Below are 27,543 nucleotides of genomic sequence, written 5' to 3'. Positions count from 1 at the left end.
CCTTTTCATTTTATGAGATAATCAATGCCAAATAATATATGTAAGCTTAGAATACTGATTTCTATAACGTGCTAAAAAATAATAGCTTTTTAAATCGGTATATACAAATCTTTTATTGTTTTCAAGCTGAGGCTAGGGAAGTCCTTGCAGGAACTCCATCTTGGGGAAAGGGGTGATGTGTGCCCTCTCCCAAGGGGTGGGTGATCTAACCCAAACCAAGTGAAAGTGTCACTGTTGTGGTGGGGGGTAAGGCACCCTTCCCCACCTTTGCTGAGAGCTGATTGGCGACATCCAATCATCTGCGGTAGGGAAGGGCCAGGACCAGGGCTGCAGAGGCCCTCCCAGTACCTGGTTTAGGCCTAAGAAGCCTGGGCGCTGTCCCGCCTGCCTACCCGGTGGGTGGGGGAGGTGCTGCTCAGGCCTGATGCTGATCTCTCCTGACAGCTGCTCCTAAGGCTGGCAGGGCAGGCAGGCGGGGGAAGGGACCAGATTTAAAGGTCCAGCTGCCCACCCCTTGACAGACCTGGGAGGGCAGACTCTGGTGAGCATCCTCTGAGGGCCTGGCTATGAGCGGTCAGGAACCTCTCCGCCCCCACATTTCCACTTCTTCATACCAAGAGTACCCCTGGTCCTCATTTCTGCCCACACCCCACAGGCGGCCAGGGAGACCAGTGGCACCCACCATGCGCCTGCGACGCCTGACCCCTGGCTACTTCCGGGTGCTACAGGTAAGTACCTCTAACTCAGGGTTTCTGGTACCGACCCCTTCCTCCCATATTGTGGCTGGGTTGTGGGCCCCAACAGCCAGGGAATGTTGTCACGTTCCCTGCCGCCTGAGCAGCCAGGACCCAGATGGGCACTGAAGCGAGAGGGAATGGGGTGGAATCTCCCTGGGGCAGCAATGGCGGCCATATCTCCTTCACCCAGCTGTGCCTTCTCAGTCCCTTCCCTTCCTGGAAGCCTCTGTACATCCCCAGATGCAGGTAGCCGGGGAGCTGAAGGCAGAGCCCCGGAGTCCACTGGTTGGGGTCGTGGCAACACTGCTGGCTGTCCTTGGACTGGGTGGCTCCTGCTATGCTGTCTGGAAGATGGTGGGACAGCGGCCACCGCCACGGGCCCCGTGATGAAGTGGGCAGCCTGTCACCTGGGCCCTGGGGGTAGGTAACTCAGCAGGGACTGCAATCTTGGGGTCCCACTTCGTTTCTGCCCTCATTGGAAGCAGAGCCGTTTAAACCTGATTCTACTCCCCCTCCTCCCACTGTACCTGGCTCTGCCTGGTGGCTCCAGGCAAGGATGCAGGTTCCACAGCTGGACCAAGTAGGGAACAGACACCCTGGGTCCTGCACACAATAGCGGTAGAGAAATCCTTACAGGGCAGGCGTTTGGGGGAGGCCTGGAGGCTAGGGAGTCAGAGGCAAGCACTCTTTATCCAGTTCCTTTATTTGAGGGGGAGGGCACCCAGAAGAGGCCATCCACTTGCAAATTCAGGGCTAAAAAAGGGTGGCACAGTCTCTCCCAGCCTAGCCCTGCGTCACTGTCCATGGGCGGTGGCTCTGCCCTGCATCTTCAGGCCATGTCAGGTAGCCGTGTCCATCTCAGGGACCTCAGTGGATACTTCTGTGGGCACTGCCAGCCGCTGGGGGGGCACATAGGAGCCCATGCCTGCTGCCCTCTCAGCCTCTTCCTGAGTGTAGGGCTCCACGCTCAGCTGCTTTAGCCTGGGAGAGAAGAAAAGGAGATGGGTGCTGCCCAGATGTGAGCCCTGTAAACCAGACACCCATCCTCAATCCTCTCCTTGCTCCTTCATACCTTTTCTTGTGGTCTTTGGATCGGAAGTGGCTCTTCAGGTTGGCGGAATCGATGAAGTACCTCCTACAGGGAGGAGGGATAAGAGAGCGAGCAGGTAATTGATGTCTCCCAGGGACGTCTATCTCCCTGACCACAGCTCGTTCTTTGACGCAAACTTTGAGTCTGAAGGGCTAGGAGGCCCGCAGACCCCCGCGCCCGGCGGACCGGACCCCACATCCCCGCCCAGACCACGGACCCTACTCCTCCCGAGGCGGCCCGGCAGGACTTACGAGCAGGCCAGGCAGCGATGCAGGCCGCCCCCTGGCAGGTCCGGGTCTGGCTGGGCACCCGCGTCCGGCCGGGGCCGTGAGAGCACCTGGGGCCGCAGCTCGCGGTGGATCTCATCCAGGTCCGGCCGCCGCCGCTTCGCCTTCATCTGGCGGGCCAGGGAGTGCGCCCGGTGCGCGCCCGTCCGGCGGGAGCGACCCATGGCCGCTGGCAGCGGAGCCCGAGGGCCGGCGCCGAGGAGGAAACTCACGTGCGCGCCTTCCGGGCTCTAAGTGACGTCATGTGACGCCGGGGGGCGGGCAGGCTCCACCGGGCTGCCGCTGATGACGTCACTCGCGCGGACCGCGCCTTGAGCGACCCCAGGCGGCCAAGTGTGTCAGTGCCGGTGCCCGGGGCAGAGCCCAACGGAGTGTCCCAGCCTGAGGGCGTCAGGCGGCCTCGCGGAGCCGCTGGAGAGGGGTGGGGGGTGCATGTCCTTGGGGGATTCCCGGGCGTCCCGCTGCCCTGCCTACCCCGCCCTGCACCACCTCTCAGCGTTATCCTCTGGCCCCATCTCTCCTCCCGGTTCCCACGTCTTCGACTCCGCGGTGGAGGAGGGGCATGTTTTAAATATCTCCGGGAGGCACTGAAAAATATCAGTGAAGTGAATAAATGGATAAATGAACGAGAGTGAATAAGTTTGGGATTCCGGTCCCCATTAAGGCTTCCCGAGATACCTCCATTCCCTGGCAAATCCTTGCCCCTTCTCACTGCTCCTCAGTTATTCCCTCGGGTGTCCACTCCTTATCCACCCCCCAGACAAATCCGTGAGGGACATTGGAAGGGGTGTTCCTCCCCAGAGATCACAGTGCTCAGGCAGTGTCAGACTTAAGGGGGATCAGCTCCTCCCACAAGAAGAGGTGCTCACAGGAGCGCCTCCCATCTTTGCCCCCTTTCTCTGAGCCCTGGACGGCCGTGCGTGGGCTGGCAACAAAGGCAGAGAGAGATACAGCCTCGGTGTTGTGTGCTCAAGAGCAGGGAGAGGGCCAGAGAAGCCTTTTCCCACTCACCTGGGCCTGGTGCCTTCCAGGCTGACCAGGGGAGCTCAGCAATAATTCAGGGGCTCCAGCCCTTTGGAACCTGTTGCCAGGAAACAGGGAGCCGGGCACGTGCATCCCTGGGGAGAGGAATCAGTTTCCAGCCCAGACAAAGCAGTGAAATGTAAGCCCAGGGCACTGACTGGGGGACTTGGGACCGTCCCACTCCAATTCACAGAGGCTAAGTGGGGACATAGGGCAGGGCCCTGCTGAGGGCACAGCAGGTATGGCTATAGTCACAGGGGCGCCAATGTGGGTCCGGGGTACGAGGACTTTGGAAATGGACTTTGTGAAAGGAAGAGGACTTTTCTGGAGCCATTCCAAGAGATCAAATTCAAGTACTCCTGGGAAGGAGGCCTCTGTGGGGAGATGTCGCTATTATTCGTGGCCAATATGGGTCACGGCAAGGGGCTGAGCTGGCAGAAGCCCGCTCTGTCCCACCCCCACCCTAGACTCCTTTGGATCCGTTCACTTGCTGGGCACTGTGCCAGCTGGGGAGGCTGGTGCATCTTTAATGAAGTCACCAGATCCCTGGGACAGGCTCTCGGTCTCACCAAGTTCCTAAGCCAGACCCACTGGATGCCCACTGAGCCACTGCCTTCCTGCACCTGGGTGCCAGGCCCGTTTCCCCTGCAGCTATGAACCAGGCCTTCTGGAAAACCTACAAATCCAAAGTGCTACAGACCCTGGGTGGGGAATCTGAGGAGGATCTGGCAGAGGAGGTGAGTACCATCCATGCTTGCTGGGTGGGGCAGGGGCAGAGGGGAAGCAGGAGTGAAAGGTACAAAGAAGGGCAAGGGGCAGGCTCAGAGAGAAAGAGAGGGTGGGATACATTTATGCAGAAGTAATCAGCCCACTCAAGGATGACAGATGGCACGGTACAGTGTCAGAAAGCCAGGACGTTCAAGAAGAAAAGACTTGGGGGACATTGGGGGAGCGGTCACTATATCCAGAGATCTCCAGGAGTGCCAGAGGGAGAAGATCCTTCTAGGTCCAGTGGGCAGTGGCCACACAGGTACACTCAGCTTACTTAGGACTCGGCAGAGCTGAACAGAAGTGGGATGGCTTGCCTTGAGGAGAAGTGGAGACTCCTGGTACCGGAGGTATGAACAGTGACTCTTTTATTTTGTGGGTCACTGACAGCATCAGATCAGAGCCACACTTGGACATGTTTATCCTGACGTTGAAAAAAACTGAAAAGGCTCTGAAACAGTCTTACATCTAGAGGCTGTGATAAGTAGCAATTGCACAAATAGATGTGGCAGGGGCAGGGACACGTTCTGTGGTGTGTGTGTATGTGAATTAGTGTATGTCCAGACAGGGCTGGGCATGTGTAGAAGTATTTGTGGGTCAGGGTTAGGACTGGTGTCTGTGTGGTGTCCCCGGTGAAGGTGTATGTGCAGGTGTGAACTAGGTATAGGTATTTTCAGGTGTGTGCATCTGGGCAGAAGTCTATGCCTGCATGGCTCTGTGCAGGTTTGGCAGGCGTTCTGTTTGTTCGTTGTGTGTGTTTGTGTGTACATCTGTATGTTGGTGTCTGTGGATGGGTGGGAAGGTTTGCGTGCTGTGGGTGGGCCTCTATGCAGCTGTCTGCAGTTGTATAGGTGCACAAATGTGCATGGTATAATTGTGTGTGTGTCCTGGTATGAGTGCCTCACAGTGCACATAGCCACGTAGAGGTGAAGAGTTATAGCCATGTGGAGGCATGCTCATGCACAGGTGTGTCTACATCAGTGTGCATGCCCATGTCCACATGTTTTTGGGTATATATGGACATGTCTGTAGGTGGGCACATATGTGTTTCTGGAGGAATTTTTCTATACAGGTAATGTATGTGACTGGTAGCTTTGTTTAGAGGAATACTTTTATGCATCTGTGAAGGGCGTGAGGAGACTAGGTGTATGTCTAGTTCTGTGGAATTTGGGGTGCCTGGTCTATGTGTACCAGGCTAGCAGTGGGGGAGGGAGTTCCTATGCCTTTGGGACCTCTCTCATGCCGGTGGGGGGTCTTGTGTCCCAGAGGGAGAACCCAGCTTTAGTGGAGTCTGAGACAGCAGAACCGACCTCAGAGGCCTTCAATCCCATGTCACAGCTGGCCCGCCGGGTGAGTTCTCCCTTCTTCCAACCCAGCCCTGGAGTCCTGGGAGGGGGTGCTGTGGCCCCTCAATGACTCCCAGGCCCTCCCTCCCAGGTTCAGGGGGTCGGAGTGAAAGGTTGGCTGACAATGTCATCTCTGTTTAACAAAGAAGATGAGGATAAGCTGCTGCCACCGGAGCCCTGTGCTGACCAGTATGTGTGTGTGTGAGGGGGCGGGGGAGGTTCTGGGATGGGCCTGGGGTCGCCTTCTCCACGGCCTTTCCATATGGTCAGTTTGTCTTTCTGACCACGGAGGGTTGGGAAGGGGCAGCCCCCCTCTTTCTGTTTCTCTTAGCAGGAAAGAGGCCAAATCAGCATCTCTGGGAGATTAGGTTAGCTTACAGGAGGAATTTACCAAATGTGGGGATTGAGGTGCTAGAAGGTATTATGGGCGCTCTCTCTCCATCCACGTGGGAGGGGTCATCTCCCTAGATTCAGGGAACTGAGCAGAGAACCTTTGGGTGTTTGGAACAGAGGGTGATCCAGATCAATGATTCCCAAATACTGGTCTAAACTCATCCTCCTAGGGTACTTGTGACAAACACAAATTCCCAGACTCTTCAAAGATTCTGATTCAGCAGGTGTGGGCTGAGGCCTGGGATCTCGATTTCAGCAAGCTGAAAGGATCTGAGGCACACTAGTTTACCAACCCGTCTTGTAGGTCTTGGATGCTGGAGGGCTAGGGGGCAGGACCCAGGGCCTCGGTCTTCCTCCTAGCTCTATCTCTGGCACACCCTGCATCTCTGCCCCTTCCTCCAGCCCAGTCACACTCCCCGCTCTCTTCGACACTCCCATATTCCTTTCTCCCCTACGTCCCCTGACCCTCCCATCTCTTGTCCCCACACGTATCGCCTCTACTTCCCAGCTCTTGTAGGGGCTCCCCTCAGACCTGAGATCCCACCTCAAGCCGCATCCCAGCTCCTTGATTGCTCTCCCCCCACATTTCCCGGCTACCTCCAAAGTCCCCCCTCCCCTGAGCCTCTGATTTAGACCTTTCTCCTTCCCTTGGGGTCTCTCCACCCGTCCTTCTCCCGTGTTCCCTCATTTTCCTGCCCCCACCCCTTTACTCCCATCCCAGAACCTGACCCCAGTCCCCACCCCGCCTCGTTCCCCAGGGCCCACCTTGGCTTTCTGACCACGGCTTCCTGAACCCGTTCCTTTCCGGGATCTCGCCCTTCCCGGTCCCAAGCCACTCGCTCGAATCGTTAGCCCTGCCCCTTTCTCAGGGCACCGTCCCCATCTTCCCAGACCTGGCGCCTCTCTCTGGCTTTCCTACTCTGGCCTCGCCCCAAGTCACTTTCCTAATCCCTAGACCCTGTCCCACCCAGCCCCCCTTCGCGGCACGTCTGAGCCTCCCCTTGCCTCCAACATCCTGACCTGCCCCCCGTCTTCCGGGCCCCTCCAGTACCCCGGGCTCCCCGGGCTCGGTTACTGGCCCCTGACCCCGCCTCTTCTTCGTCCGCGGCCGGACCTCTAGCCCCGCCTCTGACCCTCTGATCCCGCCGGTCTCCCGCAGCCCGCTGGCGGCGCAGCCCTCCTCGCAGGCGGCGGAGGCGGCGGCGGCGGAGGCGGAGCCGCGGGGGCTCGGGTTCTGGGACGCGTTCGCCAGCAGGTGGCAGCAGCAGCAGGCGGCGGCGGCGTCCATGCTGCGCGGCGCCGAGCCCACCCCGGAGCGGGACCCCGAAGCCGGGGAAGAGGCCACGGAGGAGGCCGCCGAGCAACCCGAACCGCGGGAGACCGACGCGGCGGCCGACTTCAAGTGGAGCTTCCTTACCCACAAACTGGCCGAGATGAGGGTGAAGGCCGCGCCCAAAGGTGACTAGCCGGACGGCTGAACTGGGCGCCCACTCCTCCTTTCCAACATAAAAACCCTGGTCCCACAGCCCGTTTGACCGCGTGCTTTTTTTGTGTGGACAGCCGGGAAAGCTGCAGTTTGGTGGCCAACCTCAGGGTGGGGGTCCAGCTGGGGGAACCCTTCCTTAGCCCACAAACATACAGGGAGAAAATGACCAGGGGCAGCCAGGGTGTCAGGATGGATTGTGTAAGATTTAGGGCACAACCTTCCAAGAAGCTGGGGAACCCCTGAGGACAGACTCCATCGCTCTGCCCAGCCTCTTTTATTGATTTCAGAGAGGAAGGGAGAGGGAGAGAGAGAAACATCAATGATAAGAATCACTGATTGGCTGCCTCCTGCACGCCCCCTACTGGGGATCGAGCCCGCAACACAGGCATGTGCCCTTGGCCGGAATGCCCGGCCTCTTTTAATTTGGCAAACGTTGTCCTGTGGCCCTACTATGTGCTTTGTCCCTGTACTAGGCGGCCACAGACTAACAAGAGAGCTCAGACTATCCGCGGGCCCCACACCAGGTGACAAATGGAGGCTCAAAATATAGGGCTGTCCTTGGGAGCTCAGAGATGAGGCCGACTGGAGAATTCGGGAATTCCTGAGGGAGGATGAACATATGTAACCTTAGAAGGATGAGTGGAGAGAAAGGGCAGGGTAACCCAGGCAAAGGGAGGACCGTGAACCAAGACTTAAAGATGCAGACGTGTGAGGAAGACAGGTGACCTTGTGGTCTTTGAGGGAGAGGGCAGGGTGTGAGGCTGCGGGTTGGCAGAATCCTTGTTTGGAGGGTCCTTGCCTTTATTATCCTTTATTATTCTGGTCCAGCCCTTCATACCGTGCAACCAAAAGCAGACAGTAAAACTCTAGGAATGGGGACCTTTTAGTCACGGGTGGCCCCCAGATTTCTAGAGCAGGCCCTCCCCAGAACCCCCTAAACACTCTATTCCCTCTTCCCGGCTGTAGTGTGGACCGACCTGGGCGTCGGTGGAGGAAATGACCGTGATAGTGTGAGTGGGCACTAACTAATTCGTGGTTACAGCAGCTTTCCTTCATCAGCACTGCTGTGTGCGGGGAACATGGCCGTGAGCTTTCCCACTATTTCCAACACGTATGATCACCGAGGGGAGCGCCGGCACCCGGAGAGGTCAAGTGCTCGCCCAGGGAGTCACACAGCCTTGAACCCATCCTCCAAAACGCACGCAGACACACTCGCCAACCCGCCCCGCCCCCTTCCTCAACATCAACCTCACGACTCGCTTCAACGTTTTGCCTTTATTCAGCAGGTTCTCTGAATTCTCAGCCCAGCCTTCACTCCCCGGACCCGGCCTCCACAGGGGCCACGCGGAGGCCTCCTCCGCCTCCGCTGTCCGCACCGGGAAGGGCCCAGGCCCCCACGGTTGCTTGGGGGAGCCCAGATCCAGAGGGGGGAGGAGGGGCTTGCCCAAAGGCCACCTGCGCGCCAGAGGCAGGGCGTCCCTGCGGGTGCCCGGGCCCAGCCCAGCGCTCACCCCCGGACCTTCCCCAGATACCAGACTCCTCGGGAGCCCGCTCCCGAGCGGCCGCGGTCACACCTCAGACTCGCGCGGCGGGCTGCGGGCGCGCTGGCAGCCGTACAGCCACTGGATGACGCGCGCGTTGCGCTCCACCACCGACACCGGGGGGCGCCCGTCCCGCGCCGATCCCGCTGCCTCCGAGCCGCCGCCGCCGCCGGCGTGATCTGAGCGATCCGCGCCGCCTTCGCTGGATGTCCAGTCGCTGGTGTCCCCGGAGCCAGGCGGCGGCGACGTTCCAGGCGGGGGGCTGGCGTCCGCGCCCCAGCTCTGCGGAGAGAAGCGCTCGGCACCCAGCACCTCCACCAGCGCGCGTTCCAGGCCGCAGTAGTTGAAGAAGCGCTCCTTTTCCGACAGGGGCAGCGAGCACGTGGGGCACAGCGCCCGCTTGCCCGCCGCTTCCGGGGCATCTTGGGGTGCGGCCCAACCTCCTGTAGCCGCAGGTCGCTCCGTTGGGCCCGGGCTGCTCGAGGAGGCGTCTCGGGGGGCGCCCAGGAAGAGGCGTCGCACCAGCCCCTGGCCCTTGGCGTTCTCTTTGTTCACCAGAGCCTTGCAGTCCCGCTTCTGGCGGTAGAAGATGAGGGAGTCCGGCCTTGGCAGCCGCCGGCCGCTACCCCGGCGGGCCGTCCTGGGCGTCCTGGGAGATGCAGAGCCCCCCAGCTCATTGCAGGGGTGCGGCATGAGCGGCCCAGGACCCCCACGCAGGGCTGGCTCCTGGCGTCGCGCTATCACCTGATGCGTCTTGACATACTTGGCTTTGTCGGCCTCCAGCCTCTCCACCGCGCTGGGGGTCCGTCCCCTGGATGGGGTGGAGGGAGAGGCTAGGAGCATCTTAGCGGAACTGGGCGGGACAGTGCCCCATAAGCCACGGGCGTTAGGCAGCTAGTTGAGTTGCTGAGAGCAATTGGCTGGGGCTTCCTGGGTCCTGCAGGGAAAGAGGAATGGTCAGGGGAAGAGTAGATATCCCTGCAGGCATTCCCGGGAATAGGATCAGCCAGCCACTCCTCCCCCATCCAAGGCCGTCCGTGCCCTGTCTAGGGGGCAGAGGCTCTGGCTGTCCCTTACCTCCATTCCTCAAAGACATTGGTCAGGCTTCCTATGCCACATTGAGGGTTGCCCCAATCTGGCCACAGGACCATGCCAAGCAGGCATCAGCAAGCAGGACACTTGGGAGAGGAAATGGGGCTGGTCCCGGCCCAATTCCCGAAAGTGGCCTGGACCGGAAAAAATACCTCTTCCCAAACCAGCAACTTGGAGTCCAAGACAAGGACGCTTCCCAGCCACAGGCTGGCTCCAGCAGGGCCCACCCTTCCCTCCGGGCACCGAGGTCAGGGATATAACCACAGTGTAGGAGTCTCCAGTCATTGCGGCCAACTGCCCTGCCCAGGCCCAGGAGGGCCATTGAGAAGGAGAGGGCGGTGATCACAGGTCATGTCAGCCAGCGCCTGCTACCCACCCACTCGGTGCCCTGCCAAGGGAACTCCAGAATGCCCGCCAGGAAACATCGCCTTACCTACCTCTGCCTTTCCATGCCATAGAGTGTGACCCTGGCCCAGAGAGGAGGGGGCTTGCTCAGGGCTTACTGAGAATTAGGGCCTGGGACTGGATCTAGGTCTCTTGCCTTGCATCCCAGAACTGGTTCAGATCGGATCTCTCACTTGCCTGTCAGAACATCCCTTTTTTTCTTTCTTGTATTCCCGCTGACATACAACCAAGCAATTTCCGTTAGAGAGGGGCCCCTTGCCTCATTTAAAATGTTCCTGCCATCGATTCTTCCCAAAACCTGCACTCCTAGAAATCTGCCCTCAGGGTCCCTGCCTCCTTCTCATCCTGAGACCCCATGACCCTTCTCCTCCACCTCCCTCTGCAGGGGAAAGGGGCCAGGAGGGGTTGTAAATCAAGAGTTGACAGTTTCCTTGGCAGTCACAGAATGGGCCACCCACACAGCACAGCACACCCCACCCCACCCCTGCCCCCTTGCTGCCTCCATCCTCCATTCAGCTGAGAGGGACACATCAGTTCTGGGGCTTAGAGGACCTCAAGTCTGGAGGCAACAAAACAATAGAACTTGTCAGGGATGGGGGGAGGGGAGCCCTGGTGATGAGCCCTGAGGCAGAGACCCTGCGAACCCCACTCACCCCAGTGCAACTTGTTCAGCTTCACACACACACACACACACACACACACACACTCACATACACATACACTCACACACACACATTCACACACACACACACACTCTCACACACACATTCACACACACACACACACTCACACACACACACATTCACACACACACACACACACTCACTCACACATTCACACACACACTCACACACACACACTCACTCACACACACTCACACATTCACACACACACACACTCACACACACAGTCACACACACTCACACATTCACGCACACACACTCACTCACACACACACATTCACACACACACACACACACATTCACACACACACTCACACACACATTCACACACACACACACACACACACACACACACACTCATACACTCCGCTAGTGTCTAGTAAATCAGCCCATAGGTGGCTGGGAACCCAGGAAGCGAGGAGAGTCTGACAGTGCCTTCCTTCCTGGCTCCTAAGGACTATGCCAGGCAATGGGTCAGATTCCAAGGTCTCAGGAGGGCATTGTACTTATCTGACCTCATGGATACCCTCACATCTCCTCAGCCCGTCCTCCTCTTCCCAGCCCCAGTGCAGAGGCTATAAAAAGTCCCTAAACACAGGCACCAAAATAGCCTGCCGTCCACTGCCTCGTCCCTGCCTTCGGGGCTGGCCTTGCCCAACCACAGACGTCCCACCCTAGATGCCTGGCAGACATCCCTGCGCCCACTTTCTCCCAGTCCCGGGGTCAGTGGTCCGACTGTGTCCAAGGCTTCTGCTCCAGGTGAGGGCTGGGAACTGTGCTCATTAGCTTGGAGCCAGGCTCCCTGCCTTTGGGTCCCTGGGTGCCCCCCCACCTCAGCACTGGGCTGGGGATGCACTCACCTCTGTGTGGGGAGGCTGAATGCAGGGGTCCGAGGGCAGGTCCAGACTGAGGGCAGGAGGGACAGCAGGGACTAGAAGTAACTTTGGTGGCAGCCAAACCTCACTCTCCACAGGAAAAGCTGAGAGAGCCTCCACCCCCCCCCCCCAGATTAACCCTCGCCTTCCTGACCCAGAGCCTGGCCTCCATTAACTCCTTCCTGATCACAGTCTGTGTTGGAGAGGGCTAGGGAGCCGGTCCAGCTCCTTTATTTTACAGGTGGTCACACAGGCCCTGATAGGTTAGGTGATTTGCCTGGAGGCACAGTGAGCTTGGGGCACAGCCAGGACCCCAAACAAGTTCTCCTGATTCCTTCAGAGGCTTGGGGTGGGGACATGCTATTCACGTGGGGTCAGCCCCCTCTGGGCCTTGGCAAACCCTCTGGGTTGGAATAGGAAGACAGAGCAGGGTTCTAATAACTGTGCCTTTCCCGCTCTGTGCAGGCTTAGACCCGTCCTGGTCCGGGTGTGTGGGCATCAAGCCTGCTCTCCACGGGTGAGGCCAGCATCTGCAGCCTAAGGGTGGGGGCAGTGTTGCTGCCGGTGTTCAGGGTGAGCCTGTCCCAGCAGGTCTTGGCGTGAAGGTCACCTGGGAGCCACTGGAGGTGCCTCTGCCCAAAGTCCTCTGATGGCAAAGGGGTTGACTGGGACGAGGAAGATGAAGGGATGATTTTGGGGTCAAGTCTAGGTCCTCTGACCTCCTTTCTCCCCGGTCCCAACTTGGGGGCTTCGAGAGCTGGCTCGGTTCCTTGTCTGGCACCTCCCGTCTCAAGAGGAGCCCTGTCCCCACGGTGCTGGTGCCAGGAGGCTCCGCCCCTCTCCCCGCCGGTAAACTCTGTCGTGCCCAGAATTCAAAGACCAATTTCCCTGCCAAGGGGCCTTGCCCTCCTCTACCTGGCCTCTCTCCCTCCTTTCTAGCACCTCTTAACATTTGCAAAGCACATTCACACCTGTGCTCTCCAATCTCCTTTGTCCCTCCCAAGGACCCTAGACAGGGTGGCCAGCCCATAAGGAAACTGGATCAGAGAGGGGAGAGACTTGCCCAAGCCCAACCCCAAATCCACTCCTTCCACTGCACCCTCTGCCTGTCAAGTAAGGAATGGGTCTGAAAACCAGAAGGCCCATCTCCTGGTAAGAGATTTTTATTACCTAGTGAGGATTCTTATTATTATTTTGTCCATGACAGTTTCATAAGGTGTTGTTACTTTACAAAATGCTTTCATGCACTTTGTCACAATTCATCCCCAGGACAATCCTAGGCAGGTAGGTTTTATTATTCTTCCCATTTGACAGCGGAAGAGACCGAGTCTCAGAGAGGGGAAATGACTGATCCAAGCTCACACAGTTAGGAATAATAGTTGACTTTTGTTGAGAGATCAATAAATACTAGGCACTGTTCTGACTATTTCGGACAAACGATTAACCCATTTAATCCTCAAAACAACCAAATGGAATGGGTACTTTCATTCTCCTAATTTTATAGATGAAGTAATCCTGAGATCTGGCCATGAAGGGGTTAAGCCTGGAGGCTGGGCAGGGCCCAGCTGGGATGCTGTCAATGGCAGGAAACCTGGCCTGTGAAGGAGGGGGAGGATGGGGCTGTTGTGTCTGACTCCCGATACAACCCCCATCCTTTTGGTCTTAAAGGAGCATCCGGGTTGGGTGGAAGGGCAGGGGGCCCCTTTCTCTTCTCTCTTTTAGGGACCAAAGGCAGATGCTGGACTACAGAAAGGGGAACGCAGGTGCTGCCCTGGGAGTCTGATGAGGTGACTAGAAGTGACCCGGCTCCCTGCCTGAGTATTCTGTCAGGGGTGGGAGGAGACACCGACTCCACCCCGAGGGAGAGCCGCTCTGCCCTCAGGAGCCTGAGGAGGAGGCTGGTCAGGGAGTCTTTCAGGGGTTCTCTGTCTGAGGGCGACAGTCCTCTGTCTGGGATGCCAGGGGCACAGACCCTCTATCATGGGTCCTGGTGGAAAGGTCAAATCGGATTGGCTTCCTGGGGGAGAGAGGCTTGAAAGAGTGAGCGGGAGAGGGGGGGTAATGAGGTGGAGCTGCAGCGGCCTGCCCCTCCTGTCTCTTGGCCACACTTGCTGTGACCGGATCATCTGTCTTTCTGGTCATGGGTCCCCAGGGAGATCCTTAAAGTGGCTCTTTCCGGCCCTAGAGCCAGGGCCTGGGAGGGGGGAGAGGGGGGAGGCCAAATCTGAGATGTTTCCTTCCTGTTTTGGAGCTCATTCCCGAATCACCCTGAGGATCGATGGGAATAGGCCTGAGTCAGAACTGGCTCCTTCTAGGAGAGGTTGGTGGGTCAGGGAGGCCCTTCAGATCCACATTGTCACAGAGGAGAAATGGGTTAACCCCCTCACCAGTCAGCACCCTTGCCATAGCCATCCACACCTCTGCCCACCTTTGCTTCTAATCCTAGTCTACCACTCACTGGCTGTGTGGCCTTGAGCAAGAACTTAACCGCTCTGAACTTCCTTTCTGTAGAATGGCAGAGAAGAGAAAGCACCTGGTGCTTCAGGGGCTCCAAATGTTAGATGAGCCCGGCCAGCATGGCTCAGTGGTTAAGCGTCAACCTATGAACTAGGAAGTCACGGTTCAATTCCCTGTCAGGGCGAGTGCCCAGCTTTCGGGCTCAATCCCCAGTGTGGGGCGTGCAGGAGGCAGCTGATCAATGAATCTCTCTCATCATTGATGTTTCTGTCTCTCCCTCTCCCTTCCTCTCTGGAGTAAATAAAAACATTTTTAAAAAAATAAAATATAAATGCTAAAAACAGCCCTAACCGGTTTGGCTCAGTGGATAGAGCGTCGGCCTGCGGACTGAAGGGTCCCAGGTTCCATTCTGGTCAAGGGCATGTACCTTGGTTGCGGGCACATCCCCAGTAGGGAGTGTGCAGGAGGCAGCTGATTGATGTTTCTCATCGATGTTTCTAACTCTCTATCCCTCTCCCTTCCTCTCTTTAAAAAAAATCAATAAAAAATATTTTTAAAGATGCTAAAAACAATGTTAGATGTATCTGACTCTTAGCTCTTGCCCTCCTGACAACTCTGGCCTAAATCTTTTTAAACATTTTTTTTTTTTTTTTAATTCCCACAGTGTCACTCTCAGCTGCTGTCAACAAATCATTTTGAACACTGCTCTGTGGCCTGGGGTCAGCAGATGGGTTTTGCTCCCAGGGAGCTCAGCCGGTTTGGGGGTGGAGGTGGGGGTGGGGCAGGGGTGTGAAGGACTGATCACAAGTTAAGTGAGAGCAGTGCTGCTGAGACACAGATGAAGAAAGCAGGGGCCGTGGGGAGGGGGTATTTATTCTGTCGGGGTGAGGTGGGAAGCTTTCAAAGAGGAAGGGGAATTGTGGGAGGGATAGTGAGAGCAATAGGTCTAGAGGACAGCAGGAGCCAGGCTGTCCGTGAGGGCAAGAGGCTCAGGAAGGGGCTGCTGGGGTGGGGGCTCAGGAGGGCTTAGAGAGAAGACGGGGTACAGAGAAGGGAGGGGTTTTGTGAGATCAGTTCAGTGAGGTGATGGGGACCCCGAGAAAAGGTTCCGAATGAGAGAAGGGGGCTCAAGGCCGGCGGCGGTGGTTCAGAGAGAGGGAGGGGCTCGCGCTGGGCTTCCTGCTGTCCCGGGGCCACAGGAGGAGCCCCTGGCCGGCCGTGTGTGCGTCCCCAGAGAGATTAGAACAGCCATCCTCTCAGCCAGGGCTTTCCGTTTCGGAAAGAATTTCAGCTGCAACAATAGCCTGGCTCCACTCTCCCTCTGAGGGGCAGCCTGGGGCAGAGCCAGGTGCCCAGCACCCACTGCCCAGTAGCCACTGCCGGAGGGTGTGGGGGCGGGAGAGACAGGGGTGGCCAGAGAGAGAGGAGGGGGCGGTGGGGTGGTGAAGAGGCAGATGTCATTAACCATTTTTTTCCCCTGAGCACCTAGTATGAATAAAATAGATAGGGTTGCCCAGCCGGTGTGGCTCAGTGGTTGAGCGTTGACCCATGAACCAAGAAGTCGCTGGTTCTATTCCCAGGTCTGGCCACATCCCCGGGTCGTGGGCTCAGTCCCCAGTGGTGGGCATGCAGGAGGCAGCCGATAGATGATGCTTCTCTCTGATGGATATTTCTATCTCTCTGTTCCTCTCCCTTCCTCTCTCTAAAAAATCATTGAAACATATTTAAAAAATAGATAGGATTTCTAGTGTTTCAATAACAAAACCAACTACATCTGTTGTTTACTATGTGCTAGGCACTTTGCTAAGTGCTTTCTGCTCAGTACATCACTCACTTCTGACAAAATTCTATGTGAGGTGCGTGAGGAAACAGGCAGAGAAGGGTGAGGTGACTCACTGAGGGTCACACAGCTTGTAGATGGGGAGCTGGGACTCCAGAGCTCGGCTCTTAGCCAATGAATCACTAATGCCACCTCAACTGTACCCCAGATCTGGCTGGAGCAAGTCCCCTCTCAGTACCCGCTGGCCTTCTTGCCTTGCTTGCTCTGTTGGCTCTCCGTGCTGGATGGAAGCAAGGATTGGAACAAGAGTGACCTCAATGCAGTCCTTGCTCCAGTCCTTGTCACCTACACCTCCATCACCACATCTCCATCATCTCCATCATCTCCACTTTCCACCACTGTCTTCATCAACATGCCTTTAGATTGAGTACAAGGAACAAAAAACAACCAATCTAGTCTTAGTAAAACACCTGGAGAAGAAACTAGGCTTTTTCATGGAATGCAGGGGCAAGGAATCTGCCTCCTGTCTTGACAGCTACACTTTCATACTGAGGTGCTGAAAAATGTTTAGATGTTTTAGATTCTTTACACAGAGAAAGTCGTCAAAATACCAAAGATGACTCAATCTACTTATCATTAAGCACACATGGGTGTTTTATTAAAGGACCAGCAATGTTGAATGAGTAAGAAAATAAAGATGTGAATAATTCATCAATTATTACATCATTATCCCATCAAATCTATTTTTCTTCCTTTTTTTTAATTTTTTTTTATTTTTCTTCCTTGATTTCAGCAAAATTGCTAACTGTCAGAGGGAGAGGTGGAGCCAGGCTATTGTTGTGGCTGAAATTCTTTCCTATAATTAAGGTTTCACATAATGTGTATTCTACTGATAGAAATGCCTAATTAAATAACCTCTCTTCAGTCTGTGTTTTCTTTTCTTTTCAGTTATTTTATTTAATTAAATTATTTTTTAAAATATATTTTTATTGATTTCAGAGAGGATGGAAGAGGGAGAGATAGAAACATCCATGATGAGAGAGAATCATGGATTGGCTGCCTCCTGCATGTCCCCCACTGGTGATCGAGCCTGCACCCTGGGCATGTGCCCTTGACCGGAATCGAACCTGGCCGACGCTCTATCCACTGAGCCAAACTGGCTAGGGCTTATTTTTAGTTTTTTTTTAAATTTCAATGTGGTGAAACTTTACTCTGCTGAGGTGGTAGCAACTAGAATTGAAAAGAAAATTCTTAAAGCAATATTTACATTAGAGATGAACTATGAATGTTACATAACATGTTCAAACATTTAAATGGGGTGTATATGATGTTATCATTAACAACAGAAAATACTACAATATATTTTAATGGCATCATGTAAATCCCTACTTCTTATCTCACCATTTTCACCAACTCCTAAAGCAATTGGCACCATGCTTCTTGCATATTGCACCTAAATTTACACATTTAAAAATAAAATATATTGTTTAATAATGCAGCATGATCTCTCTCTCTCAATTTTTTTTTTGGGGGGGAGGCAACCAAAATTTTTGGTGGCCTTGAAAAAAAAATGCAGCATGACCCTCAGCCATCATATGCTACTAATGCAAATACTATGCTGCACATTGGAACATGAAATGAAGCAAGAAAATGGACACTCGGCGCTTGCTGGGGAACAACAGTGCCTTGTGCAGGAATCTCCGGCATTCCTGCTCTCTGAGGAGAAGGACTGGACAAGTTAATTAATTTGCCGTTTCTCTTACCTAAGCGCTTTCACCACTGAGTCTTCCCCGCACTCCACACAGTGGCTGTCTGTCTGCAGCAGCGCAAACCTTCATGACATCTGTATGCAGTCGTCTTACTTCGAGGATACAGGGCAAGAGATGGGGAGACGTGTTTGTTTGGCTGGGGCTGAACAGTGTTAGGTCTGAGAGCAGGTGTTGAGGGTACGGCTTATACAGTGCAGCTTTGAGCACTGGAACCCGAGTCACAGGTGCCCAGGTGGTATTCAATAAATGACTCCTGGGGTGTTTTTTATATTAGGGGCCATTTAAAGGGCAGCAGTCCTTTTAGCAAGTTCTTAGGGTGGCACTGAGCTATGGCCATAGAGGTGTTGTATCACATTGACGCTACCTACACTTTTATATGTGAGGAGGGCAATTCCCACAGAAGGTGGAGGTTAAGGGCTGGGCAGTGGTGGTTATTATAACCACCATTCCTGACATCATCAGAGAATTATAACTAGCACTTGGATCCTACCCCTGGATTAGAACTGTCACCTTCTTCACAGTCATTGTCAGCTTCCCCACCGTTCCACACTGCACACCTGCAGTTCTGCCATTCAGCAATGACTCATCTTTCTTCTGGCATCTTACCCTGACCTTGGCCACCTTGTGCTCCCAGAGTGGGGTAAGTTGACTCAGAGTGGGGCACTTGATCTAGGCCTGGGTCAAAAGCCTATCACAATTCTCTGGCCCCACTACTTCATTTGTTTTATTTATATTTTAAATATATATATATATTTTTAAATTATTGATTTCAGAGAGAAAGGAGAAGAAAGATAGAAACATTAATGATGAGAGAAAATCATTGATCAGCTGCCTCCTGCACACCCCACGCTGAGGATTGAGCCCACAACCTGGGCATATGTCCCGACCGGGAATTGAACCGTGACCTCCTGGTTCCTAGGTCATCGCTCAACTACTGAGCCACGCCAGCCGGGCCCCACTACTTCATTTAAAGATGAACATGCAACCCAAATGATGGCCCCTGAGACTTGCTGGGACCTCTGAGAAAAAGCTTCTCTCTCGTCCTTGCTGTGCAAGAACCTGGGAAGAAAGAGCGTTGAGAGGACAGCCTGCCGCAGGACTGAGTCTACAGAGTGCAGAGAGTGAAAACCAGCCTTGATGAGTGGAGTCTCTGCGTCGAGTCATGCCTGAAGCAAAACCATACATGCTCCTCACGATGGATAAATACATTTACCTTTGGCTTAACCCTGATGGGTTGATGTTTCAGTCACTTACACCAAAATACACCAGGAGGAAACACACCATTCTCTCCCAAACTAGGGTCACCTTCACCACAGTGCCTGCAGCACCAGGCACGTGCAGCCTAGATTTGCTCACCATTCGAACCCATCTCCACACTGATCTCTCAGGTATTCTGACCAGATACCTTTTTTTGAAAAATATATTTTATTGATTTTTTACAGAGGGGAAGGGAGAGGGATAGAGAGTTAGAAACATCGATGAGAGAGAAACATCGACCAGCTGCCTCCTGCACACCCCCTACCGGGGATGTGCCCGCAACCAAGGTACATGCCCTTGACCGGAATCGAACCTGGGACCTTTCAGTCCGCAGACCGACGCTCTATCTACCGAGCCAAACCGGTTTCGGCCTGACCAGATACCTTTAGGTTTGTTGTCAAGCTGACCTGGAAGAGCAGTAGATGTTCCCATAAGGAGTCAGGAGACCAAGGTTCTGGTCCTGACCTTGCTAGGAGCTCATTCTTGGACTGGAGCAAGTCACTGATTAGACCGGTGGCTCCAGGTAGCCTAGACATAAATTTACCTGCGGGCTTTTTAACAAGACAGATGGCAGGACTCCACTTCGGAGAACCTTATTTAGCAAATCTTGGGTGGAATCAAGGAGGAAAGAAGATAACACTGGATCATCCTGATTTCATTCATATAAGGGCCCTTACTAGAGATTCTAGAGTTAATGTGTCACCTCTTGCAGCCAAAGTAACTCTACTAGTTTGTTCCTTTGGTTGACTAAAACTAGTATTCAATGTGATCTGTATATTGTCAATGAGGTTGACATGCCAGCATTCCTTGGTTAATCTGTCTAATGCCTAAGAATATGGGAATGTTGGAGAAGATTTATCACGTGAAATTTCTTATACTCCCTAATCCCTCCCTAATCCCACCAAGTACATTCCCCAAGAGGGCTCAGAGGGTAGTTCTTCCCCTGGGTGTTGAGATACACATTAGTGAAAGCCAGCACCAGTATCTTTGAACATTTTTCTGGTGGATGTCCTCCGTAGCAGGGGTATAGTGGGAGCGGCATCTCTGAGATGGGCTATCTGTATCACTGGAGATGATGGAGTCTTTTAGAAACATCGATGAGAGAGAAACATTGATCAGCTGCCTCCTGCACATCCCCTAGTGGGGATGTGCCCGCAACCAACGTACATACCCTTGACCGGAATCGAACCTGGGACCTTTCAGTCCACAGGCTGACGCTCTATCCACTGAGCCAAACCGGTTTCAGCGATGATGGAGTCTTAGAGGGCCACGGCCCCGAGTTGTCTGTTCCCCGTGGCCTCATGAGGTTCCAGCTTTAGTCAAAGGGGCCACCCTTGCTAGCCCTACTGATCTCAAAGAGATTGTCATCAGGAGGTTCGAGCCTAGGACAAATCTTGTTTAGTGATACTGTGAGATCTGAGGTCAGCCACGTACTCTTTAGAGACTGCCCTAACAAGACGGTGGGATTAGGTGAACTTGGCACTTGGAGGCACAGGCCACAGTGATAATTTTGTTCCCCAAATTACCTCACCCCCTCCCTGTCATGACCACAGGAAGCAAGTCTGTGGAACTGAGGGGAGGTAGAGACTCCGTTTGGGAAGTGCTTTGCCCAAGGACCATGCCAGTCGGATTGTGTTTGGGCAAGGTGTTCCAGGTCCATCCACCAGAGGGCAGGCTTTATCCTTCCAGAAGCCTTCCTGATCCGCTGTTCTCTGCGGGCTCTTTCCTCAGCGCTAGTAGCCGAGGGTCCACAACTTAGCTCTGTGGTTCCACCTGGTGACCACTCCGATGGTTCTTTACTTTGACCCTTGGTGCTTGGTAAGAGCAGTCCATCCTTTCATTTATCTGGCGGGGCTGACCAGCAGCCCCTGGGCGACGGATGAACAGATTGTTTTAACATACATTTTTGTGAAAGAGAGGGCTCAGGCATTACTTGGCAATTGTTGCCAAGTAGTTTTGTTTGTCTGCCTTCTTTGGCTTTTATTGTCATAACAGCTTGAACTAAAATTAACCTTTAGATACAATCAGCAGGGTAAGCATTCTTGAGAAAATATATGCTTTTACAAGGTCGGGTCTAAAAGACGAAACATAGAGCTTCTAGCAAAACACCCTGGGGGGCTCGGACTTGATTGGAAAAGTCAAGGTAGGGGCTGCCGCCTTCGGCAAGGTCCCCTCAGAGGCCCCGGCCTTTCAGAGAATCCCCCTTACAGACATTCCAACCAAGTCCCGCGCTTCCCCACACATTTATATATTTTTTCTTGTTAGTTTATGAAATATCTTCCCGTACGCTATTCTCATTTGGTTTGCAAAGCAACTTGGAAAAATAATTATGGCCACTTTTTAGAAGCGGTAACTGAGGCTCACAGAGGTGAAGTGGCTCCACCAAAATCACACGGTCAGTTCCGCTGCTGCTGCTATTACTGACACCTGTTAAGTACTTGCCATGGGCCAAGGGTGATGTTAAGGGTTAATTTATTTAATTTCACAGTAATTAAGACAGTGACGTATTTATATAGGGAAAGACATAGGTGACTGGAACATATAGAGCTTATTCATTGCAAGGTTCAAATCTCCCATGTCCTCACTGAAGTTTTGTTTGCTTATTTGATCTATCAGTTACTAGGAGAGGTGTGTTAAAATATCCCACGATGGCATGGCAGATTTGTCCATTTCTCTCTGGCATTTTGAGGCTGTGTTATTAGATGCGTACCAATTTGACATGTTCTCTCTCTGGTGAATTGACCTTTTCATTGTATAGTGACCCTCTTTATCTCTAATGATGCTTTTTGCTTTAACACAGCTATTTCATCCTCCACCCCTTGCAGTGGCTCTTTTTCCAAACTTTGTCCACCTGTGTTCTTACGTTTCAGATTGGTCTTTGTGAACAAAACAGCACTGGATTTTATTCAATCTGACAACCTTTAGTTTTGAACTGGAGAACTTAGCTCATTCATTGAGATCAATACATTTTTATTTATTTCTGTCATCTTACAATGTGCTTTATGTTTGCTGTACTTTCCTGCCCCCGCCCTCCTTTAAAAACATTTAAAAATATTTTTAATTGATTTCAGAGAAGAAGGGAGAGGGAGAGATAAAAACATCAATGATGATCGATTGGTTGTCTCTTGCATGCCCCCTACTGGGGTCTGAGCCCGAAATCGAAATCCAGGCATGTGCCCTGACTGGGAATGGAATTGTGGCCTCCTGGTTCACAGGTCAATACTCAACCACTGAACCACACAGGCCTGGCATTTTAAACATTTTAAAAGTTTATTTCTCTCCTCAACCCCTTATTCATGTGGAAGTTATAAGCTCTGACTTCTAATGGTTACCTCAGCAATTCTAACCTAATGATTAGTTTGTCTACTGAGTTTTCAATTTCAATTAGCATATCTTTTCATTTTCAGAAATTGTATTTGGTTCTTTTTTCAAACTTACTAGTTCCCACGTAGTATCACGCTTCTCTTCATTTCTTTAAACATATTAAACAAGGTTATTTTATATTGTACGTCTGGTAATTTCTATATCTTTGGAGTTCTGCTCGATTCTACTTGTTCTCCCTCATGGTGCCTTATTACGTTATATGTTTGGGTATTTTTAACATGTTAAGCACCAAGCCTGTTTTGTCTTCCTTTTCGTTTAGCCCACGATATCCGATTTCACCGATATGCTGGCTGCACCAGTGACTGACCGATCCGGACGGGAAGTATAGTGTCAGTCACCGGTGACTGACATGACGCTTAACGTGTTAAAAATATGTTTTTATTGATTTGAGAGAGAGAGAGAGTAACAGAGAGAGAGAAACATCATTGATCAGCTGTCTCCTACATGCCTCCCACTGGGGACTGAGCCCAAAACCCGGGCATGGGCCACGACTGGGAATTGAACCATGACCTCCTGGTTCATAGGTTAACACTCAACCACTGAGCCATACCGGACAGGCAGAATCATTGAATTTTAGAGGTGGAAGGATTCTTGGAAATTATACTTCGTGCTGACAGGAATTAATTATATGAAAATCAAAGACATCAGTCTATTGAACCCTTTCGGTCCTGTGTCCTTGAAAGAAATCCTGAAGTCAGAAGTTTCTCCTCTAAGGACTGGTTCTAAGATAAAAGGTAGGCGCAAATAAACATGTAATTTAACCCCAGAGAATTGTTTTTCTCCGCAGCCCTTTGTAGCCCACAGGTACTGACATTCCTTTGGGAAGAACTAGAAGGGGCTCTGGTTTCGAGCCACAAGCGACCGACACCCCCACTTCTTCTAACGCCACTTGTTCAAAATAGACGCGCCCAGGCCGAAAACCGACTTCTGCGCATGGGCCACGACGTTTCAATCGCACTGTACTTGCGCGCCCGCATGTGGTATTTTGTGGAAGAGCCATACTCAAGGGGCCAAAGAGCCGCATGTGGCTCGCGAGCCGCGGTTTGCCGACCACTGGACTAGAAGAACCAAGTGTTTCCCCCATCCACTGGTACTAACGTGAATAGGGGGGTTGAGGGCCCACCAGACCTCTTACAGCTTTGGGAAACCCTGTCTGCTAAACTGGAAGACACAGGGCCGAGTCAAACCTCTGGAGCAGACTGGTTAGTTTGTGAGCCAGCTGGGGAAGGACCAGAGCCCCTGCAAACACACGTAGCTGTGTTCTGACATGTAGACCTAGACAAGAATGGGTACTTTCCAGTAGACACCCAGTCAACTCCAGCTTACCTTAGGCTAATCTGTGATTTAGCTTCTGAATCCCTTTGGTGTTCATTCTTTACTTTTCAACATCTGCTCCATTTATCCTGTACCCAAAGTTTTCATGCAATGGTTCCTTATCTATACTAGTAAAAGGGTAATATGCTAATTAGACCGGATAGATCAAACATCTTCTGGTCATCCAGTCCTCCTTCTGGACAAAGCCACGGTGGCGGGAGCCGAGGCAGAGGCGGTTAGGGGCGATCAGGCCGGCAGGGGAGGGCAGTTAGGGGACATCAGGCAGCCAGGCAGAGGGATTGGGGCGATCAGGCAGGCAGGCAGGTGAGCGGTTAGGAGCCAGCAGTCCCGGATTGTGAGAGGGATGTCCAACTGCCGGTTTAGGCCTGATCCTGGGATTGGGCCTAAATCAGCAGTGGGACATCCCCCGAGGGGTCCCGGATTGGAGAAGGTGCAGGCTGGGCTGAGGGACACCACCCCTGCACAATTTTGTGCACTGGGCCTCTAGTGCAACTATAATAGTGGGTCTTAAAATGGTGGAAATAGTGGTTCAAAGGTATTTTGAACCTTTTCAAGAATCTGAGAAAAGCCCTAGCCGGTTTGGCTCAGTGGATAGAAGGTCTATCTGCATACTGAGGGTCCCAGGTTTGATTCCAACCAAGGGCATATGCCCAGGTTGCAGGCTCAAGCCCCAGTAGGGGGTGTGCAGGAGGCAGCCGATCAATGATTCTCTCTTATCATTGATGTTTCTCTCTCTCTCTCCCTCTCCCTTCCACTCTGAAATCAATAAAAATATATTAAAAAAAAAAAAGAATCTGAGAAAAGTTGTAAACTGTCTCCATGGAAAAATGCATAGGCATGTTAAATGTTGCTTATAATAATTCTAGTCTGTCCACTAATAATCCTGAATTACTTTGTTGAATTCTGGCTTAAGGAGCCTTGCCCCGGAGTAAAATACCTGGTAGTGATATAACACATTGCCTCTTATTTCTGTTTCTCAGAGACACAGCTGAGTTCTAACATGAGGTAGGAGTCTGAGGGTGAAGATAGGGCCTAGAGTTTGGGGTGGGGTGCTGGTTGGTAGAAGGTAAGCAAATCTAAAAGACACTACACTATGACCTTTTCTACAGTCTGACCAATGCTGCTTTGATTCCCGTTTTCACCTTAGAATCACTAATACTGAAAAATATTAATGTGAGGGCCCTACCTACTGAAATTCTAATTTAATTATTATGAGATGGACCCAGGGCATCTTAAATTTAAATGCCTTTACTGAAGTATAATCAATGTAAAGTAAAATGCATAAATTTAAGTGTATAGTTTGGTGAATTCTGACATATGTATGAAATCCACGAACATACTTATCATCCCCCAAAGTTTCCTCATGCTCCACATTAGTCCATCCTCCTACCACCTACCCCCCTCCATTCCTAGGCAACCACTGATTTGGTTACTGTCATATTAATTACAGAATTTTATGTTAATGTAACCAAACAGTATGTACTTTTGGGGGAGGGGGGCTGGTTTCTTTTACAGTATTATTAAAGGTGCATTTATTAATAGTTTGCACCTTTTTATTGCCGAATAGTTATAAGGGAGTTTATGCAAACGTCACAGTCTGGGGAACACTCCCCATAAGACTGACCTTATTCTAGACATCAGAGGCCACTTCATAGATTCCCAGGGTCTCCCTCTCTTGGGAGGAGCTAGCTACCCATTCAGGAGTTCCCATGACATGACATGACCACTCTCAGGTTCAATAATTTGCTTAAACAACACATTGAACACAGAGGGAAGTGCTACAACGAAGGTCCTTGAATGTCATTTCATTATAACATTGATGGGCGGCGGGGGGGGGGGGGGGGGGGCGGGGGAGGGGTGAGCCACAATACTGACTGGAGGACCACTGCCTGCATGGAGTTTGCATCGTCTCCCCACGTCTGAGTTTTTCCTGGGGATTCCAAAGCTTTGCCTGCGAGGTGAGTGGGCGTGTCTACACCGTCCCTGTCTGAGTGAGTGAGTGCACGCTGTGATGGAAGGGCATCCAGTCCAGGGTGGGTCCCACCTTGTGCCCTGAGCTGCCTGGAGAGGCTCTGGTCACCTGTGACCCTAAACTAGAATAAGTGGGTTGGAAAAGAATGACCTTACTTGTTTTATCCATCTTTCATATATATATATATATGACTCTCATTTATTTCAATGTTTAATATTTGAAGTGTTTTGGGTCATTAACCAGAAATGTGCCACAGGAACTTAACTCTTGTTTATACCAATTAGCCTGCGATAAAATTGGTTTTGTTATACATAGTTTCCCTTATAGTCACAATATCCAAGAACCTTCAACAATACTGTTTTTACGATTACAGTTTTATTATAGCAAAAGAATACAAATGAGAACCAGATCTTCTAGAATTGTAAGCAGAGGGAGAGACACATAGGACATAGTCCGGGAGAGTTCCAACTGAAAAGCTTCTGTCATCCTCAAAGACCAATGAACCCTTCTGAGTTGAGATGTGAACCAGGGACATCTTGGTCCATGGGATGATGCTCAACCACTGAGCCACACCAGCTAGGTTCATCTTCTTTTCTTTCCTTTTAAACAACAATTTTCTGTTCTACTCATTTATGCATTCACCGGTTGCCTATTATATGTGCCCTGACCAGGGATCGAACCCACAACCTTGCCACATTGGGACAACATTCCAACCAACTGAGCTACTCGGCCAGGGTTCATCTTCATTTTTTTTCTGGGTGTAAAATTCTAGATTAATTATTTTTTCTCTAAGTATTTAAAAGATGTTGTTCCTGGCAAGAGAACTAAGATGGCAGTATAAGTAAACACCTGTACTCACTGCCTCCCACAACCACATCAAAATTACAACTAAAATACAGAACAATCATCATTCAGAACCACTTGAAATCTGGCTGAATGGAAGACATTCTGAATTATTATCAATCATGTTTTCAGAAAATAGGAAAAGAAAAGAAAACTGGGCTAAAAAGATTCTTAGTTAAGACCTATAACTGTGTAGGGCTACAGGGCAGACAGCCAGGCAGGACATTATAATAATAGAGGCCCGGTGCACGACACTCGTGCATTGGGGTGTGGGGTCCCGCAGCCCTGCCTGTGCCCTTTCACAGTCCCGGAGCCAGCCCTCAGGGGATGTCGCGGGGAGCGGGCCTAAGCTGCAGCAGTCGGACATCCTTAGCACTGCCACGGAGGCAGGCCGCTGGGCTCGCTATCCGTCAGCCCAGCTTGTGGCTGAGCGGTGCTCCTTCTGTGGGAGCGCACTGACCACCAGGGGGCAGCTCCTGCGTTGAGCGTCTGCCCCCTGGTGGTCAATATGCGTCATGGCAACCTGCTGTTCAGTCGATTTGCATATTACCCTTTTATTATATAGGAAAGATAATTTTCAAATAATTGTGGAAAAATAGAAGCTAATTTAAATTAAAAACAAGCAGACCGCCCTAACCGGTTTGGCTCAGTGGATAGAGCGTCGGCCTGTGGACTGAAAGGTCCCAGGTTCGATTCCGATCAAGGGCATGTACCTTGGTTGCAGGCACATCCCCAGTAGGGGGTGTTGCAAGAGGTAGCTGATGGATGTTTCCCTCTCATGGATGTTTCTAACTCTCTATCCTTCTCCCTTTCTCTCTGTAAAAAATCAATAAAATATATATTTAAAAACAAAACAAAACAAAACAAAAAAACAAGCAGACCTACTACCTAGCAGGAGTGTAAATTACCAGTAAAGACAGCTCAGAGTCATTCCCTATGAGTCTTCCAAAGAGAATGAGAAGCAATCATTAAAGTGCATTGCCTTATTTCATCTTCACAGTGCTGAGTCAGATATTATCT

The 27,543-nt window shown here is 52.1% G+C and overlaps 4 protein-coding genes across 5 annotated transcripts; 2 read left to right on the top strand and 2 right to left on the bottom strand.

Moving 5' to 3' along the window:
• The first annotated feature begins 659 nt into the window (after positions 1-659).
• On the top strand, positions 660-3,799 carry ZNF593OS (ZNF593 opposite strand). The gene is made up of 3 exons (XM_054720742.1): positions 660-728; positions 978-1,157; positions 3,772-3,799. The coding sequence occupies exons 1-2, from the start codon at positions 684-686 to the stop codon at positions 1,122-1,124; spliced, it is 192 nt and encodes a 63-aa protein (XP_054576717.1). The 5' UTR covers positions 660-683; the 3' UTR covers positions 1,125-1,157; positions 3,772-3,799.
• Positions 1,423-2,356, bottom strand: ZNF593 (zinc finger protein 593). Its single transcript, XM_008148051.3, has 3 exons — positions 2,079-2,356; positions 1,810-1,872; positions 1,423-1,718 (listed from the first exon to the last, which is right to left on the bottom strand). The coding sequence occupies exons 1-3, from the start codon at positions 2,276-2,278 to the stop codon at positions 1,577-1,579; spliced, it is 405 nt and encodes a 134-aa protein (XP_008146273.1). The 5' UTR covers positions 2,279-2,356; the 3' UTR covers positions 1,423-1,576.
• C9H1orf232 (chromosome 9 C1orf232 homolog) lies at positions 1,884-7,153 on the top strand. Its single transcript, XM_028155271.2, has 5 exons — positions 1,884-1,903; positions 3,772-3,874; positions 5,172-5,255; positions 5,343-5,440; positions 6,804-7,153. Exons 2-5 carry the CDS (start codon positions 3,791-3,793, stop codon positions 7,108-7,110), a joined length of 573 nt encoding a protein of 190 aa, XP_028011072.2. The 5' UTR covers positions 1,884-1,903; positions 3,772-3,790; the 3' UTR covers positions 7,111-7,153.
• Positions 7,154-8,398: 1,245 nt separating this feature from the next.
• Positions 8,399-11,777, bottom strand: FAM110D (family with sequence similarity 110 member D). 2 transcript variants are annotated; one of them, XM_028155273.2, is made up of 2 exons: positions 11,712-11,777; positions 8,399-9,608 (listed from the first exon to the last, which is right to left on the bottom strand). In XM_028155273.2, exon 2 carries the CDS (start codon positions 9,512-9,514, stop codon positions 8,699-8,701), a length of 816 nt encoding a protein of 271 aa, XP_028011074.1. In that variant the 5' UTR covers positions 9,515-9,608; positions 11,712-11,777; the 3' UTR covers positions 8,399-8,698. The 2 variants fall into 2 exon arrangements, with proteins under 2 accessions (XP_028011074.1, XP_028011075.1); XM_028155274.2 differs by lacking the exon at positions 11,712-11,777 and adding an exon at positions 9,749-9,827.
• Between the last annotated feature and the right edge of the window lie 15,766 nt (positions 11,778-27,543).

Source organism: Eptesicus fuscus, chromosome 9, assembly GCF_027574615.1.
Source record: "Eptesicus fuscus isolate TK198812 chromosome 9, DD_ASM_mEF_20220401, whole genome shotgun sequence".
NCBI classification, from domain to species: Eukaryota; Metazoa; Chordata; class Mammalia; order Chiroptera; family Vespertilionidae; genus Eptesicus; species Eptesicus fuscus.
The sequence above is the reverse complement of the archived record's forward strand: the minus strand, read 5'-3'. Positions and strand labels throughout refer to the sequence as shown.